Genomic DNA, 19,758 nt, shown 5'->3' with positions numbered 1-19,758 from the left:
GAGGAAGAAAAAATTATTAGGAATGCATTGTATAGAATCGCTCCCATGCGTATGACCCGAGCCGACAGGCTAGCTCACGCTAGTAGCACTAACTGTCACGTGTGCGACTCACCACTTAACGGTGATTCGGTGAGAGATCACTGTCACATAACTGGTAAGTATAGAGGCGCCGCTCACAACGCGTGCAACCTCAAGCTTAAAATCAACCCTAAGACAATAAACATCCCCGTTGTCTTTCACAACTTGAGAGGGTACGACTCACACTTGATCATGCAGGCCATCGCGAAAATCGATGGTAATATAACGTGCATCCCCAACAACATGGAAAGATACATCTCCTTCAGCTTAAACGGACTTAGGTTCATTGACTCGTTTCAGTTCCTCCTGTCGTCACTCGACAGTCTGGTCAAGGCCAACAATACCTTCCCTATCACCGATCGATACACAGACGCCGAGACTAGACCCCTGCTTATGAGGAAGGGTGTGTACCCCTATGAGTACATGGATAGTTGGGCCAAGTTCACCGAGACCAGACTACCCCCTATTGACTGCTTTTATAGCAAGCTGAATGAGGCGTCCGTCTCACGAGATGATTACTCGCACGCGACTAACGTATGGAATAAACTGGGTTGTTAAGAACCTGGGTGATTATCACGACCTGTACTTGAGGACAGATGTACTGCTGTTAGCCGACGTGTTTGAGAGGTTCAGGCGGACCTGTTTCAAGCAGTATAAACTCGACCCCGCATGGTATTACACCAGCCCAGGTCTGTCGTGGGACGCCTTGCTTAAAAAGACCGGAGTTAATTTGGAATTGCTCACAGATTACGACATGCACCTATTCATTGAGAAAGGCTTGCGAGGTGGGATTTCCATGGCATCCAAACGATACGCGAAAGCAAATAATCAATACGTGAAAGGTTACGATCCTAACAAACCAACCAATCACATTCTCTACCTCGACGCAAACAACCTGTACGGCTGGGCCATGAGTCAGTATCTACCTACAGGGGGATTCGAATGGGTACCCCACGTTGATGTTATGGGGGTTGCACCAGATTCGAACAAAGGTTATATCCTCGAGGTTGACCTAGAGTATCCCAAGGAATTACACACATCGCACAACAGCTACCCCCTGGCCCCCGAACGTATGAGGGTTAACCCAGACTGGATGTCTGAGTACCAACATAACTTGTCAGGTGGGCGTGTGACAGACGTTGAAAAACTCGTGCCTAACTTAATGAATAAGACCAAGTACATCGTTCACTATCGCAACCTACAGCTGTACCTGTCGTTGGGTATGAGGCTGACCAAAATACACAGGGTGCTCATGTTCGACCAGAGCCCATGGATGGAGCCCTACATCAGAATGAACACAGACCTACGAAAAAAAGCCACCAGTGATTTTGAGAAAAATCTCTACAAGCTCATGAACAACTCGGTGTTTGGTAAGACTATGGAGAACCTGAGGAAACGCGTGACCGTGAAGCTGGTTCGGTCGAGTGAGGAAGACAAGCTCAGGAAATTGATAGCCAGTCCGGCATTCAACCGTAGTAAGATATTCACAGACAACCTGGTTGCCCTACACATGAAGAAAAGCCACATAAAATTTAACCGGCCTGTTTACGTGGGGATGAGCATCCTCGATTTATCCAAACACCTGATGTACGACTTTTACTACAACGAGCTCAAGAAACAGTACGGCGACAGGTGTGAAGTGCTGTACACTGACACGGATTCCCTGCTGATGGAGATTCGAACCGAGGACGTGTACGAGGACATGAAAAAACACCTCGATTTATACGACACCAGCGATTACCCTAAGACCCATACCCTACACAGCACGGTAAATAAAAAGGTCCTAGGTAAGATGAAGGACGAGTGTGCTGGCACGCCCATAGCCGAGTACATAGGTTTGAGACCTAAGATGTACTCCATACTGAAAGCCGACAATAGTGAGATCCGGAAGGCTAAAGGGGTTAAGAAGTATGTGGTGAAACAACACATCAAACACGCCAGATTCAAGGAAGCCCTGTTCAAGACCCGTACCTTTAGACATAAAATGAACACACTTAGAAGTGATGGACATAAGATATACGGACTGACTATAAACAAGACGTCCCTATCGCCTATGGACACGAAACGTTGGATAGCTATTGATGGAATAAACACATACGCGTATGGACATGAAAAAATTTGAGGCTATTTACTACAGCCCGCGTGGGTACTGGAAAGGAGCTAGCGCAGTAGATAAGCTAGCTAAACTAGCGCGAGTACCCCCGGAGGAAGCCAAAGCGTGGCTTGAAAAACAAGCCCTGTGGCAGATCTATTTGCCGGCACCACGCTACGTGCCTAGAAGGAGGTTCGGTATTAACATACCTAATAGCATTCACCAGGCAGACCTACTGTTCCTACCCCACGACAAGAGGTACAAGTATGCCTTAACCGTAGTGGATGTAGCCAGTCGTTACAAGGAAGCCGAACCCTTGACCACGAAAGATTCAGCCCAGGTAGCCAAAGGATTCGAACGCATATACAAACGCAGCCCGCTGACGTGGCCAACAGAGCTGCAAGTTGACCCCGGACGGGAGTTCATGGGTGCCGTGTCACAACTGCTAGCCAAACACGATACAAAGGTCAGGCGTGGCACGGCCGGAGCCCATCGCAGCCAAGCCATAGTTGAGAGATTTAATAGGACTTTGGCTGAGCGCTTGTTCGGCCATCAGTATGCTAGGGAGATGGTCACCCCTGGAAAACGATCGACTGAATGGGTCACGAGGTTACCCAAGGTGGTGTCGGCAATCAACCATGAAGTCACCCGTCTCACCAGTAAGAAACCGGCAGACGCTATCAAATTAAAATCAATAGTTGCAGAGTCGGCCGCTCCATTGCGTGGGAAGGAGAAACAAATACCAGATAGGGCCTTAGTGAGGTATCTATACCAGCCGGGGGAACACGAGGGCGATAGCCGTAAGCGAGCCACCGATCCTATATGGTCAGTCAAAACTTACAACATAGATAAAGTGGATATAAAAGCCGACGAACCTAACTTGTACTACTTGAGGGATGGGCCGGGTAGGGGATTTGTAAGAGAAGAATTATTGATCGTACCGTACGGCACAGTGTTACCTCCTACCAAGGCACAGTAATTTTGTAGTAGGGGTAATAGTAGCAAGAGCTAATGGCCCAACCAAAGCCTTATTTACTAAATAAGGCTTTGTAGAGACATTTCTTGAAAGTGTTTTAGAATCACTATTCCCTATACTACTAATTAATTATGCTAGGATTATGAGGCAAAACTATATGCAGATGAACTTAAACTTCAAAATGTTTTACTTGTTATCACTATAATCAAGATGGAAATATGTACAGGGTAAGAAAGATGGCTATGTTTTTCAATTAATTTCAAGGCGAAGCAGTCGTACATCTTTGTTTGTCAGTGTAGGGATATGCGCATCAGGGTGGAGCAGCAGATATTGCACACAAGTCAAGAATTCTCAGATGCCATCCAGATACTCACGGGGGACAAAAAATCCCCAGTAACAACAGCGACAACCAGTCCAGGGAATTTCTCTAGATCAGTGCCCCTTTTACCTCAATCGCATTTGCACATGCACATATACATTATAAAATCTCATTGCAATAATGTCATTTAAACTTCCTCTTCTGGAATGTACCATGTGTTACTGCTTGAAATGACAGAGCAATTCTTTCTTGTTTAAAGTTTATGTATTATAGTTTCACAAATCATCATTTTCACCCACTATACTCAGTAGGATGATGATTGTTTTCGAATTTCTTGTCTGAAAGAAGATGGATGAGCATTCCTCCACATTTTTCAGTAAAGGGGAAGGGTCTATACATGTCAGAAGATTAAAAATTCAATGCACTACACACATTATACATGTACCAATTTAGCGAAACCAAATTCTACCACCACTGTATGGAAGTTTAAAAACTGTTGTTACATGAATATTTTTTTAAGGGAAATGTGAATTGTGAATGAATTTCTATGTAGACATCCAGATGATAATAACTTGTTATGTTTAGTTGTCTAATATACCATAATATATGGATATACAGAAATAATGTTGCAATAAATGTTGTTAGAAAAACAGTAGGGACACTATTAATTCTGTCTAGCCCTACATTTTTCCTGTAATTTTTCATTTTTAACCAACATAAACATTAGGATTTTATGTTTTTAACAGGGAAATTCATTTTTATTTTTTTTTTAAACTTAAAAAAATACTACCAGTGAATCTGTAAAACAAAAATAAAATGTGGTTTGATCTAAAATTGTTTTAGTTTTCGGTTTATTTTGAAACTTGACTTGAAAGCCCAATTTCTTGTCATAACACTCGGATGTATCTAGCTTGGTGACACATTTCTGTTTTTCCTGAGAATCCATCCACAGTGTAGACTTTCCCCTTTCTGGTGGTCGGTTATCATGATTATATCACATTGTAAACCTCTGAATAACCTCTAGCAGGCTCTTATCTATTCAAATCATCAAGCGCTCTCTGCATAGGACCCCATATTGAATTTGTCCGTGCTGCCAGTTTTTCAGACAGTTTTTCTCGAAAACTTATGATATTTTTTGTGTAGATTGTTTCCCAAGGTATGTGAAGGGAGAAATAAATATAATTAAAACAATGTATCAATGTAGTGTATCATCATTGTAGGAATGTATTAAATCAACAAAAAAATGTCAAGGACCACCTCAGTATTCAATATTTAGGTATTATATCATGAATATAAGATCATAAAATAAGATATTAAATATTTTAAATTTTAATTGAAAATTGGAATGGTCCTTAACAATTTTTGTTAAGCATTTGTCAGTATGAAAGCTCAAACTTGCCTGAATGCTAGTTTTTGCCAATTACAATCTGCATATCAATTACAAAACCTTACATGGAAAATTATGTTTATGAAATATAAGTTCAATCAATCATCTTAAAGCTTAATTTGTACATGCATAAAAACAAAGAACTATAATGAGACATGTTAAAACAGATGCTTCTGATACCTATGTCTCAAAGCTATCAGTCAGACTGAGACTAGTCTGCTTATTGATTTGTGTTCTGAACAAATGAGCATTTTGAATGCCTCCTTTTTTTGTGACTATTTATGTCTTATGTGAACCAACTTTTGCCATGTTTGTGACCTATTACATCAAAACACTGACAGCAGTTATATGAAGCCTCTACATGTGTAAATATAATCTTATCTCAAAATAAGGTTGCCTGGATTCTGTTTTCATTTCTGTACAATTTATAGTAGTATGCCATTTTGTCATTTAATGAAGGTCTGTGTAAATTTTAATTTGAGCCATAAAGATAATCAGACAATATTCATTACCCATTAGCCCCTTTCTCAGAAAAAAATACTGCAATATGTATTGTAAGAAAGGGGTATTGCGATATACTAGTATATCAGTAATACTGTGCAGTCCAGGGCCTAAAGGAATTTGCACTGAAGTTTTCAGTTTGATTTATACCCAAGAGGTCCAGAATTAGTGTAGTTGAAGTTCTGAAAAGGAATGTGTTGTTATAAAGGGTAACCGCTGTAACAGTGACTGTATATCATCATGTGATGTTTGATGATTGTGGACAACTGTTTGATCTGGGTTGAGTTGAACAATTAGGATTGCCATGATGGCTGGTATGGTAGTTTTGTTGTCATAACAACTGTTCCCAATACTTACATGGTCATGATAATCACCACTGCCTTTCAAAGATAATCACTCTGATCAGGTAAGCTTGTTTTCAGATTGAAATATGAGGATACTTCCTATGTGAGGTATTGTGTATTTGAAGGATTAGTAAAGTCAAACATATCTTCTTGCAATCTTTCCAGTGCTGCCTACATGGCAATGCCTATAATTTATGATCTGGATATTTTGTTTGAGCATACTTATCGTATTATATGATACCTTTTCTAGATTACACTGTTCTTCATTGGTACTTGTATGGCTTATGTTAGTCTTGAGTTTTCAGAAATATGTTTATGATGAGGCAATAATCAGCTTGAGAGATTGATATTATTTGTCTGTGTACTTCAGCAAAGTCATTGTAAGTCTAGGTCATCCATTATGCAACAGTCAATTAGTTTGCTTGCATTGAAAATAAACTTCTTCAAAACTGTAGCCACAATTTAAAAGAATTTCTTACATGTTGCTGGAAATGATGTGTGTTTAACAATTAAGCAGAAACCTGTAACTCTGGTGAGACTGTGCCTCTTTCCATTGTCAACTTCCTCTAAGACTGCAAGGACTGTGAATCAGAAACTGTGCATGGTGCTAAATATATGATATATTAAAGGTCACATGCAACGTAAAACACAACTTTGCAGATTCTGGTACCTTTTGGTATACACTTACCGAAACAAATCATAAAAAATGCCAATTCAACCTATAAAGTTGAAAAAAAACACGATGAAAAAAAGCCCGCGAAATCGGAGTTCAAACGTTTCACTAAATTCCCCTCAGCGCTGGGGGGAAAACTGGTTTCAACTGCTGTGCTGCGCTGCGTCCATAACGCAGTGAATAGGTTCGCGGAGCATGAAACAGTATGCATGCTCAGCATCTGAGGTCGTGAGCAGTAGTCTAATCTTGGTTGTGTACACAAACAAGTAATTAATCTACTCGTTACGTAAAACAACTTGTTGATTGTTGTAAGCAGTCTCTGTCACAGAGAAAGCGCAATGTCTGTTTTATTGACACCTATATGTCTGTCTGTCTGTCTGCTAAAGACAACATGCAATACACAGCTTCAATCATTGACCACGTGCAATTTGAACTTAACACCTACAAGACTATACGACATAAAGAAAATAAGTTGATTTATGACTCGTGCACCCGAGTCCCATGTCTGCCACATTATGTAATTAGGCAGGTGTGATACACATGACGTTTTTATGTCTGTGGGTTGCAAACAAACTACATTCATTTTTTTTGGATGACTGGATCTGACGGAAACTGGTGCAAACTCTTGTCAGTTTCAAGTCCTGCTTTGTACTTGGACGAATGACAGATTCCTGCCACGTAGTAGTTTCCCATCTCTGCTGACATGATTTTTTATTGGATCGAGCGCAAATTCAGAGAACATGTATTTTCCAAACCCAACATCTCTATATACATTCTTCATGGATAACGACTTCTTTTCGTGTATATGATTTTGTTTGACAACAGTATATGAATCCATACTGAAACGAAACATCAAGTACACAAAAAGAAGTTGTTATCCATAAAGAATCTTACTTTCTTGTGACTGGCTATACTTCTAAAATACCCATCAAACAGATCATCTTTCTGTACACACAATGAACCCTCAGCATATCAGCAAATGAACCAGTCAATCGGAAGCCGTCGTTACACTTGAATGCATATCCACCCGCTATGACTGGGTTCGGTCTCCCGATGGCTTCGTTTCGGGGGAAGTAAGCCAAGTACAAAATATTGCACTTTTGAACCGCGATTGTACGCTTATAATTGTGTTTATTTGTTTTTTTAAAAGCAGCAATGTATATTATATGTCATGAATAAGTGATAAATGTGTTTTAATTATGTTTGATTTTTTGGTTGCATGTGACCTTTAAACAAAACTCTCTCAGAATTCTAATCTGATTTTAGCTGTTCCTTCCTGCCAAAAATTTTCAGGAAAGTTCTTTTTGTCATAACCATTATTACTGTTAGTAGTGTTACATGTCTGCATTTACCAATTGAAGGCTGATTATGGAACAGGGATATGTGGTGTGAACACCAATATACAGGGGTGGATACAGCTTTTTGAGAAACAAGGGCATGCACACTTTTGAGAAAAAGGGGTGCACATTTCATTTTCACCTGTTTCAATGGTCATTTATCAAAATTTCAGGACGAAAGAGGGAGTGTGTACCCCTCAACTCCCCTTTGGATCCACCTTGATTCAATTACTATTTTTGTTGCTCAGTGAATCTTGGTGCCCTGTGCAATGTATGTTTGATGTCTCCTGGTAGACATGTACCAGACAGTAACATTATAGAACAAACTCAGTAATCACACTCACAGTGTCCATGGTTTTAAATGGCCAACTGCAGGTGGGAGGAGTCATGGTTACTGTCTTAGTCTCAAGAATTGGGTACAAAATATCTGATTGGAAATTGTTTTACAGAGGACCTTCTATACACACAGGAATAAACATGGAATGTGTTTGGGTGGGTTAGTGTCACACCTGGATAAAATTGGGTGGGCCTCAATGTTTGATAGAAGGGTCCAAGTGCCCCACCAGGTTAATTGTAGGTGGGCCCCATTTACATTTGGGTATTTGAAGTTTTCATCAAAATGTATTACTTATTTTGCATGTTAATAAATTGTTTTAATAGGCTTGTAATTTGTTCTTACACATTATGAGCGAAAACAAAACCAAATGAATGAATAAGTGAGTTAATTTTACACAGCACTCAACAATATTCCAGTTATATGACTGCGGTCTGTAAATAAGTGAATCTGGATCAGACAATCCAATGATCAACCGCATGCTCATCAGTCTGCACAACTGGGAACCGATGACATGTAGCAACCAAGTCAGCGAGCCTGAGCTCCAGATCCGTCTGCATGTGGATTGAAACTGGTTCACTTCATAGTCTATTGCATTATATTTACTTAGACAGCACTTGGATGTAGCATTTTCAAATATTTTGTGTCAACAGCAACTCAAATTTCTGTCAGCAGCAGTCTGTATTTTGATGCTAAAATGTTGCAACGCATCCTAGGTTTATCACTCTACATAATTAAAATGAAGGATCATGCGTACACCAAAGTTGTCTGAAGCTTTACCTTTACATAAGTAAGTCAGAAGAAATAAATGCATATAAATTATAATGAGTAGGAGGTGTTACCAGGAGTGACTTCAAACAAAACCATGGTGTTTTCTTGTTAATGTGTTTAAGCAGTATGTCAAATAACTAACCATGGTCCAGATAACCAGGTCCTTCTTTCGTTCTTTAATACATGTTTTTCAATATATTAAGAAAGATGACTGTATAATTGTAAGTATGATAATGGCTCTTGGTTATTTGCAGCGTAAGACCACTACACACAGGTGAGAGCACTGATGTCTCTGTGTCAATCAGCACTGGTAGTGACATAGATGGAAGTGTGTCTGATATTCTGCAGGCCAGCACCCACAGCAGTCTCACAGTGTCTCAGCATGTGTCAGACAGGTAATACACCACACTCCTTTACTGACGAACTGATCAGACAAACAATATGTAGTTAGTTTTCAAAACATGTCCTGCCTCCTTTGAATGGACAGACCAAACATTTGTGTAAATATGAGGTAAGTAGGTTCATAGTGAAACAGTGGGTCCATCAATTGAAGTCATCACATTAAACTTACTGTATTTAAGAGGGAAAGTGTATGTCAAGTGCAAATTTATTAAAAAAAATATTCTCTTTTATTTCTTTTATTTGTTGTTTGTGTCCCATCTTCAGCTTAAGCTGGTAGTATCAGCATCACAACTGATGATATCTGTAGTTATTTTCTTACCGTATATTACCATGTATAAGGACCAAAAGAGCACTCTGTAGAAGGGGGTCTTATCCATGAGACACAATTTCACAAAAGTATTTTTCTGGTCGTCAGTGCGCTGTCAGGACGATCTTACAGGTTAGCGGTACACTTGCTAGGAAGTTTACGATTACAGCCATATTGTTACTTAAAAATGATCATTAAAATACAAATCGAAGTATACAGTTCATTATTTCAAATTGTTTTACCCCTAGTCATTATTAAGTTTTGTCCCTACTAATTTACACACAATAATATTAAAAAAAAAGTTTTAATCTTGTCCGGTCGCCATTTGCAAAATGACATGCCAATCCAATCAGCTGTTTCCTGTCCTTTCACATGGTGATTGCTTCCTGTTGTTTGTAATGCCAAGCAAGCAATAAACAAGTACTGTTAATAGTGTGCCTGATTGCTGTTGTTTTGTTGTTTGCGCAAGCACTTTCAAGAAGTGGGCCTGATTGCTGTTGTTTTGTTGCTTGCGCAAGCACTTTCAAGAAGTGGGTGATTATTGGAGTAGGGGCATTCATTTGTAAAATGTTATTATATCCCCAGCTGAGAGCCCCGATGTGATTAGGCTAAATTAGTAAATATCCCTTCACCCTTTTATATTTGCATTTTTACGAAATCAGAAAATTATTATTAAAAGATTTCTCAGATAATATCTATGGTCGTCTTTTCCCCAATATCAGTGCCTCTCTGCTCGGTAACGTATGAATAACATGTGAGGCAATTCGTTTGATGGCAGGTATCATTCTTATTGTATAAAAACTAGTTTCTAATGACGTTTATTTGCCATAGTCTACTATAAGGTTCGTACATGGTCAAAATCAAACATGTGATCTGAGACAGCCAATCAGATTACAGCTATGGATACTGTCCTTGTAAACAAAATTTTTTTAAAGGATCGTGAATGGTCAAAATCAAACACGTGACCTAAGGCAGCCAATCAGATAATAGCAGTGGATACTGTCCTTGTAAACTTATAGACTGATTCAGAGGAAAGTCTTGGGTAAAATCATGCTATTCTGAACACGTTACACAACACATCACCACCAATACATACATTATGGACCTTAGTGCATGTATCATGCTAGGTCAGACCTGTCACAAAAATGCTTCATGCACATTTTTTAGCATTAAACATCATGACCAAACATCAAGTTCGAGGCGACGAAAGTCGAGATGTCACCTGAATTACGGCACCCAATCGCTCAAAAAAGATGGAAGTAGTAAATTATAATGTTAGTTTGACAACTCCTACGAGCACTGTTGTTGATTGTTTTCTTCAGCTTATTCACTTTGATTAATTATCTCCCTGAAACATCGTTACTTTGCTCTTTGACAACTTGATGATGTGGACCTGTTGATGAAGCACGTGCATGAGAATTTTTTCCAGTAAAATTGGGAATATAGTTTATAATTTTAATTCTGCCGGGTTTAACATATTATTGTGGATATAGATATTATTCTCACTTAGCATATTTATGTTTTACATCCATGACCGTAACTGCCAGATGTCTGATGCGGGGGTTAGCTTATGCACGAAATATACCATTTTGACACTGATTTTAGGGGTCAGGTTAGAGGGGTGGCTTATCTATGGGGTCGGCATATACACAGTAATATATAGTAGATATCATTCTAAGGCAAAATTAATGCACACAGTTTAAGCCCATCTTGCTGAATATGTTCAAGAATGTGCGTACTGATATATCCATAAGACGTGATCCAGACAGTAGACAGGGATATTGTTTAATAACTTGGTAAATATCATGTTAACCTGTAAACTTGAGAGATGGTTTCCCGAAAACAATCTTGAATGCAAGAATAGTTCAGCTTCATTTGCCCTAGAACCGTAAACTAACACACAAGCTATGTCATCATCCCAAACAGGATTTCCTGTTATGTGCACTTCCAAATGGCCATGCCCATGTTAGGCTATGGGATTGAGAATGCCACTGATAAACCTTTTTTTGATGGGGTGCAAATTAGGAGATAAACATCATGTGTTGGCCAATTTCCTGGTGTTATTGAGTATTTGAAGTATTTGAGTATTTGATGCCGTCGGTTCCAAATGCATTCCCGTGCTTCAAATACTCAATAACACCAGGAAATTGGCCAACACATGATGTTTATCGACATTGTAAACACAAAAGTAAACCAAAGGGTTTTAGTGTCTGCACTCATTTACATCAAATACGGATACAGCTGTGAAGTGTCATCAGCTGGCCGTTTCAGCTGGTTCCCATGGTAGCATCTGGAGTTGCTCATTTGTGACGTCATTCTAACTTTACGTCACAATATGATTTGAATGACGTCACCACTGTTGATGACACAACAAAACAATTGTTTACGTGTCAATACGCGGTGAATTGTCTTTCAGTTTCCGGGAATCTAATACCATTTAATCATGTTTTTCAACCAATCAGATTACAGAACACAGTAACTTTTGGTTTACAATATTGTTTATTGAATACTATGAGCTGGTGAAATTTATTATATTATCCTTTAAATGTATCACAGAGAGTATTCGTTTTGTCAGTTTGGTCATGCTGCCAGGGTGCAGTGTGGTGAAGGCTGCATGATCATCCCATGACATGTGTGTCATAAGCTATGATGAGTAAGACCCATGATCATCCCAAGACATGTGTTTCAAACGCTATGATGAGTTAGACCCATGATCATTCCATAACAGTGAGTGAGTGAGTTTAGTTTTACATCGCACTTAGCAATATTCCAGCTATATGGCGACGGTCTGTAAATAATCGAGTCTGGACCAGACAATCCAGTGATCAACAACATGAGCATCGATCTGCGCAATGGGGAACCGATGACGTGTCAACCAAGTCAGCTAGTCTGACCACCCGATCCCGTTAGTGGCCTCTTACGACAAGCATAGTCACCTTTTATGGCAAGCATGGGTTGCTGAAGGCCTATTCTACCCCGGGACCTTCACGGGTCCCATTCCATAACATGATTCATACGCTATGTTGAATGAGACCCATGATCATTCCATAACATGTGTTTCATACGCTATGTTGAGTGAGACCCATGATCTTTCCAAGGCATGTGTTTCATACGCTATGTTGAGTGAGACCCATGATCATTCCATAACATGTGTTTCCTACGCTATGTTGAGTGAGACCCATGATCATTCCATAACATGTGTTTCATACCCTATGTTGAGTGAGCCCCATAACCATTCCATAACATGTGTTTCATACTCTATGTTGAGTGAGACCCATGGTCATTCCAAGGCATGTGTTTCATACGCTATGTTGAGTGAGACCCATAACCATTCCATAACATGTGTTTCCTACGCTATGTTGAGTGAGACCCATGGTCATTCCATAACATGTGTTTCATACGCTATGTTGAGTGAGACCCATGATCATTCCATAACATGTGTTTCATACCCTATGTTGAGTGAGCCCCATAACCATTCCATAACATGTGTTTCATACTCTATGTTGAGTGAGACCCATGGTCATTCCAAGGCATGTGTTTCATACTCTATGTTGAGTGAGACCCATAACCATTCCATAACATGTGTTTCCTACGCTATGTTGAGTGAGACCCATGGTCATTCCATAACATGTGTTTCATACGCTATGTTGAGTGAGACCCATGATCATTCCATAACATGTGTTTCATACGCTATGTTGAGTGAGCCCCTTGATCATTCCAAGGCATGTGTTTCATACTCTATGTTGAATGAGACATGTTTCATACGCTATGTTGAATGAGACCTATGATCATTCCACAACATGTGTTTCCTACGCTATGTTGAGTGAGACCCATAACCATTCCATAACATGTGTTTCATACGCTATGTTGAGTGAGACCCATGGTCATTCCATAACATGTGTTTCATACGCTATGTTGAGTGACACCCATGATCATTCCATAACATGTGTTTCATACCCTATGTTGAGTGAGCCCCATAACCATTCCATAACATGTGTTTCATACTCTATGTTGAGTGAGACCCATAACCATTCCATAACATGTGTTTCCTACGCTATGTTGAGTGAGACCCATGGTCATTCCATAACATGTGTTTCATACGCTATGTTGAGTGAGACCCATGATCATTCCATAACATGTGTTTCATACGCTATGTTGAGTGAGCCCCTTGATCATTCCAAGGCATGTGTTTCATACTCTATGTTGAATGAGACATGTTTCATACGCTATGTTGAATGAGACCTATGATCATTCCACAACATGTGTTTCCTACGCTATGTTGAGTGAGACCCATGATCATTCCATAACATGTTTCATACGCTATGTTGAATGAGACCTATGATCATTCCAAGACATGTGTTTCATAATTATGTTGAGGGAAACCCATGATCATCCCAAGACATGTGTTTCATACGCTATGATGAGTTAGACCCATGATCATTCCATAACATGTGTTTCATACGCTATGTTGAGTGAGACCCATGATCATTCCATGTGTTTCCTACGCTATGTTGAGTGAGACCCATGATCATTCCATAACAAGTGTTTCCTACGCTATGTTGAGTGAGACCCATGATCATTCCATAACAAGTGTTTCATACTCTATGTTGAGTGAGACCTATGATCATTCCATGACATGTGTTTCACACGCTATGTTGAGTGAGACCCATGATCATTCCAAGGCATGTGTTTCATACTCTATGTTGAGTGAGACCTATGATCATTCCATAACATGTTTCCTACGCTATGTTGAGTGAGACCCATGGTCATTCCAAGGCATGTGTTTCATATGCTATGTTGAATGAGACCCATGATCATTCCAAGACATGTGTTTCATAAGCTATGTTGAGTAAGACCCATGGTCATCCCAAAACATGTGTTTCATACGCTATGTTGAATGAGATGTGTTTCATACGTTATCATGAGTGAGACCCACGATCATCCCAAGACGTGTTTCATACGCAATGTTGAATGAGACATGTTTCATACTCTATGATGAGTGACACCCATGATCATCCCAAGACATGTGTTTCATACGCTATGATGAGTTAGACCCATGATCATTCCATAACATGTTTCATACGCTATGTTGAGTGAGACCCATGATCATTCCATGTGTTTCCTACGCTATGTTGAGTGAGACCCGTGATCATTCCATAACATGTGTTTCATACTCTATGTTGAGTGAGCCCCATGATCATTCCATAACATGTTTCATACGCTATGTTGAGTGAGCCCCATGATCATTCCATAACATGTTTCCTACGCTATGTTTAGTGAGACCCATGATCATTCAATAACATGTTCCATACTCTATGTTGAGTGAGACCCATGATCATTCCATAGCATGTGTTTCATATGCTATGTTGAGTGAGACCCATGATCATCCCAAGACGTGTTTCATACTCTATGTTGAATGAGACATGTTTCATATGCTATGTTGAGTGAGACCCATGATCATTCCAAGGCATGTGTTTCCTACGCTATGTTGAGTGAGACCCATGATCATTCCATAACATGTTTCATACTCTATGTTGAGTGAGACCCATGATCATTCCATAACATGTGTTTCATACTCTATGTTGAGTGAGACCTATGATCATTCCAAGACATGTGTTTCATACGCTATGCTGAATGAGACATGTTTCATACTCTATGATGAGTGACACCCATGATCATCCCAAGACATGTGTTTCATATGCTATGATGAGTTAGACCCATGATCATTCCATAACATGTTTCATAAGCTATGTTGAGTGAGACCCATGATCATTCCATAACATGTTTCATAAGCTATGTTGAGTGAGACCCATGATCATTCCATAACATGTTTCATAAGCTATGTTGAGTGAGACCCATGATCATTCCATAACATGTGTTTCCTACGCTATGTTGAGTGACACCCATGATCATTCCATAACATGTTTCATAAGCTTTGTTGAGTGAGACCCATGATCATTCCATAACATGTGTTTCCTACGCTATGTTGAGTGAGACCCATGATCATTCCATAACATGTGTTTCACACGCTATGTTGAGTGAGACCCATGATCATTTCATAACATGTTTCATAAGCTATGTTGAGTGAGACCCATGATCATTCCATAACATGTTTCATAAGCTATGTTGAGTGAGACCCATGATCATTCCATAACATGTGTTTCCTACGCTATGTTGAGTGACACCCATGATCATTCCATAACATGTTTCATAAGCTTTGTTGAGTGAGACCCATGATCATTCCATAACATGTGTTTCCTACGCTATGTTGAGTGAGACCCATGATCATTCCATAACATGTGTTTCCTACGCTATGTTGAATGAGACCCATGATCATTCCATAACATGTTTCATAAGCTTTGTTGAGTGAGACCCATGATCATTCCATAACATGTGTTTCCTACGCTATGTTGAGTGAGCCCCATGATCATTCCATAACAAGTGTTTCATACTCTATGTTGAGTGAGACCTATGATCATTCCATAACATGTTCCATACTCTATGTTGAGTGAGACCCATGATCATTCCATAACATGTGTTTCCTACGCTATGTTGAGTGAGACCCATGATCATTCCATAACAAGTGTTTCATACTCTATGTTGAGTGAGACCTATGATCATTCAATAACATGTTCCATACTCTATGTTGAGTGAGACCCATGATCATTCCATAGCATGTGTTTCATATGCTATGTTGAGTGAGACCCATGATCATCCCAAGACGTGTTTCATACTCTATGTTGAATGAGACATGTTTCATATGCTATGTTGAGTGAGACCCATGATCATTCCAAGGCATGTGTTTCCTACGCTATGTTGAGTGAGACCCATGATCATTCCATAACATGTTTCATACTCTATGTTGAGTGAGACCCATGATCATTCCATAACATGTGTTTCATACTCTATGTTGAGTGAGACCTATGATCATTCCAAGACATGTGTTTCATACGCTATGCTGAATGAGACATGTTTCATACTCTATGATGAGTGACACCCATGATCATCCCAAGACATGTGTTTCATATGCTATGATGAGTTAGACCCATGATCATTCCATAACATGTTTCATAAGCTATGTTGAGTGAGACCCATGATCATTCCATAACATGTTTCATAAGCTATGTTGAGTGAGACCCATGATCATTCCATAACATGTTTCATAAGCTATGTTGAGTGAGACCCATGATCATTCCATAACATGTGTTTCCTACGCTATGTTGAGTGACACCCATGATCATTCCATAACATGTTTCATAAGCTTTGTTGAGTGAGACCCATGATCATTCCATAACATGTGTTTCCTACGCTATGTTGAGTGAGACCCATGATCATTCCATAACATGTGTTTCACACGCTATGTTGAGTGAGACCCATGATCATTTCATAACATGTTTCATAAGCTATGTTGAGTGAGACCCATGATCATTCCATAACATGTTTCATAAGCTATGTTGAGTGAGACCCATGATCATTCCATAACATGTGTTTCCTACGCTATGTTGAGTGACACCCATGATCATTCCATAACATGTTTCATAAGCTTTGTTGAGTGAGACCCATGATCATTCCATAACATGTGTTTCCTACGCTATGTTGAGTGAGACCCATGATCATTCCATAACATGTGTTTCCTACGCTATGTTGAATGAGACCCATGATCATTCCATAACATGTTTCATAAGCTTTGTTGAGTGAGACCCATGATCATTCCATAACATGTGTTTCCTACGCTATGTTGAGTGAGCCCCATGATCATTCCATAACAAGTGTTTCATACTCTATGTTGAGTGAGACCTATGATCATTCCATAACATGTTCCATACTCTATGTTGAGTGAGACCCATGATCATTCCATAACATGTGTTTCCTACGCTATGTTGAGTGAGACCCATGATCATTCCATAACAAGTGTTTCATACTCTATGTTGAGTGAGACCTATGATCATTCCATAACATGTTCCATACTCTATGTTGAGTGAGACCCATGATCATTCCATAACATGTTTCATATGCTATGATGAGTGAGACCCATGATCATTCCATAACATGTTTCCTACGCTATGTTGAGTGAGACCCATGGTCATTCCAAGGCATGTGTTTCATATGCTATGTTGAATGAGACCCATGATCATTCCAAGACATGTGTTTCATAAGCTATGTTGAGTAAGACCCACGATCATCCCAAGACATGTGTTTCATACACTATTTTGAGGGAGACCCACGCAGCTTATGTCCATCATGTGTACCAGAGCCTTCTGACATATCTTGCAATCTGTTTGATCTGTATATTTGGCCACAGGCAAAGTGTAGCGCAAAATGGTTTGCGCAGCAGAACCAAACTGACCAGTCTTCGTATATGCGAGCGAAGCGAGCAAAGGTTGGCAACAAACTTCCCTCGCTTCGGTCCGAAAAATATTTTTCATGTCAAAATAAAATATCGCCACCATCAAATATAGACACACATTTCCTCACAGGGTTGTGCTCTCAGATTTCCAACCTCATACTTAACAATTACTCACGTGAAATATATTTTAATCAACGTTTTAAGCGCCGTTGGTGCTCTCACAGAGCGTTCTTCGCCTCCATTACCCCTGCCAGCTTCCGGTTCAGCGGAATGAAGGAACAGGTTAGGTAACTCTGAAAACACTTGTCGAGTCGCATGTCCTTCGCAAAGTTCGCAGATGACAGTCGTCGTGCAGATTAACCATGAATGAGGAGCAAAGGAAAAGCATTGCTGTTGCTGAGGCAGGCCACAATCTCCTTATAACAGGACAATGCAGGACAGGAAAGACATTTACTTTGAGGTATGGATGTTTTGTTTTTAAATTTCAAGTCATCAAGTGGATTTGTCGTGAGGTGTCACGGTTTTCGTTTACAGTGAAAACGATCTTTTGCTTTGTAATACAACTATTTCGTATTGATAAGAATTGATCAAGAAATGAAAAGAATAGCTTTTCGTCAAATCGGTACTTAGATCACATGGAACACTTTTTCTTGACAAGAAAAGAAATAAGTTTAATTTTACTTCATATTACGTACCAGCTGACGGCATCGGTCCCAGCGTATGGCCACATTTAACTGTGTTTGTATTTCCCGCAAAAATAACTACTTGCGCAATTACCTCCCTTGCATTCATCCACTCGCTACGTCAGGAGTGAGCCTTTTTCAGAATAACTGTTACTAAAATTCTAACAATAACCACAACATATCAAATAAATAATCTGGAACAGTTTAATGAGAAATTTGGGCAATATGATGTGTCCTCTTAATTTCTGCTTATTCTTGTTCCTTCATTCCGCTGAACCGGAAGCTGGCAGGGGTAATGGAGGCGAAGAACGCTCTGTGAGAGCACCAACGGCGCTTAAAATGTTGATTAAAATATATTTCACGTGAGTAATTGTTAAGTATGAGGTTGGAAATCTGAGAGCACAACCCTGTGAGTAAATGTGTGTCTATATTTGATGGTGGCGATATTTTATTTTGACATGAAAAATATTTTTCGGACCGAAGCGAGGGAAGTTTGTTGCCAACCTTTGCTCGCTTCGCTCACATATACGAAGACTGGTCAGTTTGGTTCTGCTGCGCAACCCATTTTGCGCTACACTTTGCCTGTGATTTGGCCTTGTAGAGGTTGGCAGTAACCAACAAAAACTTGACACTGGAATAAGAATCCACACTGAAACATTGCAACATGATTAAATATTTTGGCTTTATTGATTGGCTTTACTTGCCTTCTTTCAGAATGAGAATCAAGCAGATTATACCAGGTAGTCGTATTAAAGCATGTAAGTTAGTGTGTGTGAAGGAGTGCCATCAAGATTACAAATTCTTGGCCTGCCTTGGTTTTGTTACATCCTTTGCTCTATACCTATCAGATGTTATATAACCAGGATCCCCATGAATCCCAGGTATACAGGGATCTGTCTTTGTATACCCTATTGTACTTTCAGATATTGCTCTTGTTCTGATAGCTATTCACAGACATGGAATATCAGCTGTGCTTACAAGTCATGGTGAATCACTTTAAAATCAATCACCTGTTGGTCCCCAGCTGTTGCACTTTGCTGAACTAAGTGGACAGATTTTCCACATGTAGCGGCCACAAAATTTCCGAGTCCCGTGCTGGGATTCGAACGACGGACCCTTTGATCCGAAGTCGGACGCCTTGTCCACATGACCAAAGAGGTTAACCCCCGTCAGCAAGCTGACAAGGTAAGGATGTCATCTGTGGGAT

At 39.7% G+C, this 19,758-nt stretch overlaps 1 protein-coding gene across 2 annotated transcripts in view; it reads left to right on the top strand.

Annotated features, from left to right (window-relative positions):
* The window catches only part of LOC137273709 (SUN domain-containing ossification factor-like), a 92,605-nt gene that overhangs the window by 12,160 nt on the left and 60,687 nt on the right, over positions 1 to 19,758 (top strand). For both annotated transcript variants that reach the window (XM_067806511.1, XM_067806510.1), the window contains exon 2: positions 9,067 to 9,207. In XM_067806511.1, coding sequence (XP_067662612.1) covers positions 9,067 to 9,207 — 141 coding nt within the window. The remainder of the gene's footprint in view (positions 1 to 9,066; positions 9,208 to 19,758) is intronic.

The sequence above is a fragment of the Haliotis asinina genome, chromosome 2 (genome assembly GCF_037392515.1).
Source record: "Haliotis asinina isolate JCU_RB_2024 chromosome 2, JCU_Hal_asi_v2, whole genome shotgun sequence".
NCBI classification, from domain to species: Eukaryota; Metazoa; Mollusca; class Gastropoda; order Lepetellida; family Haliotidae; genus Haliotis; species Haliotis asinina.
Note: the sequence above shows the minus strand (reverse complement) of the source record. Positions and strands in the feature narration are given on the sequence as shown.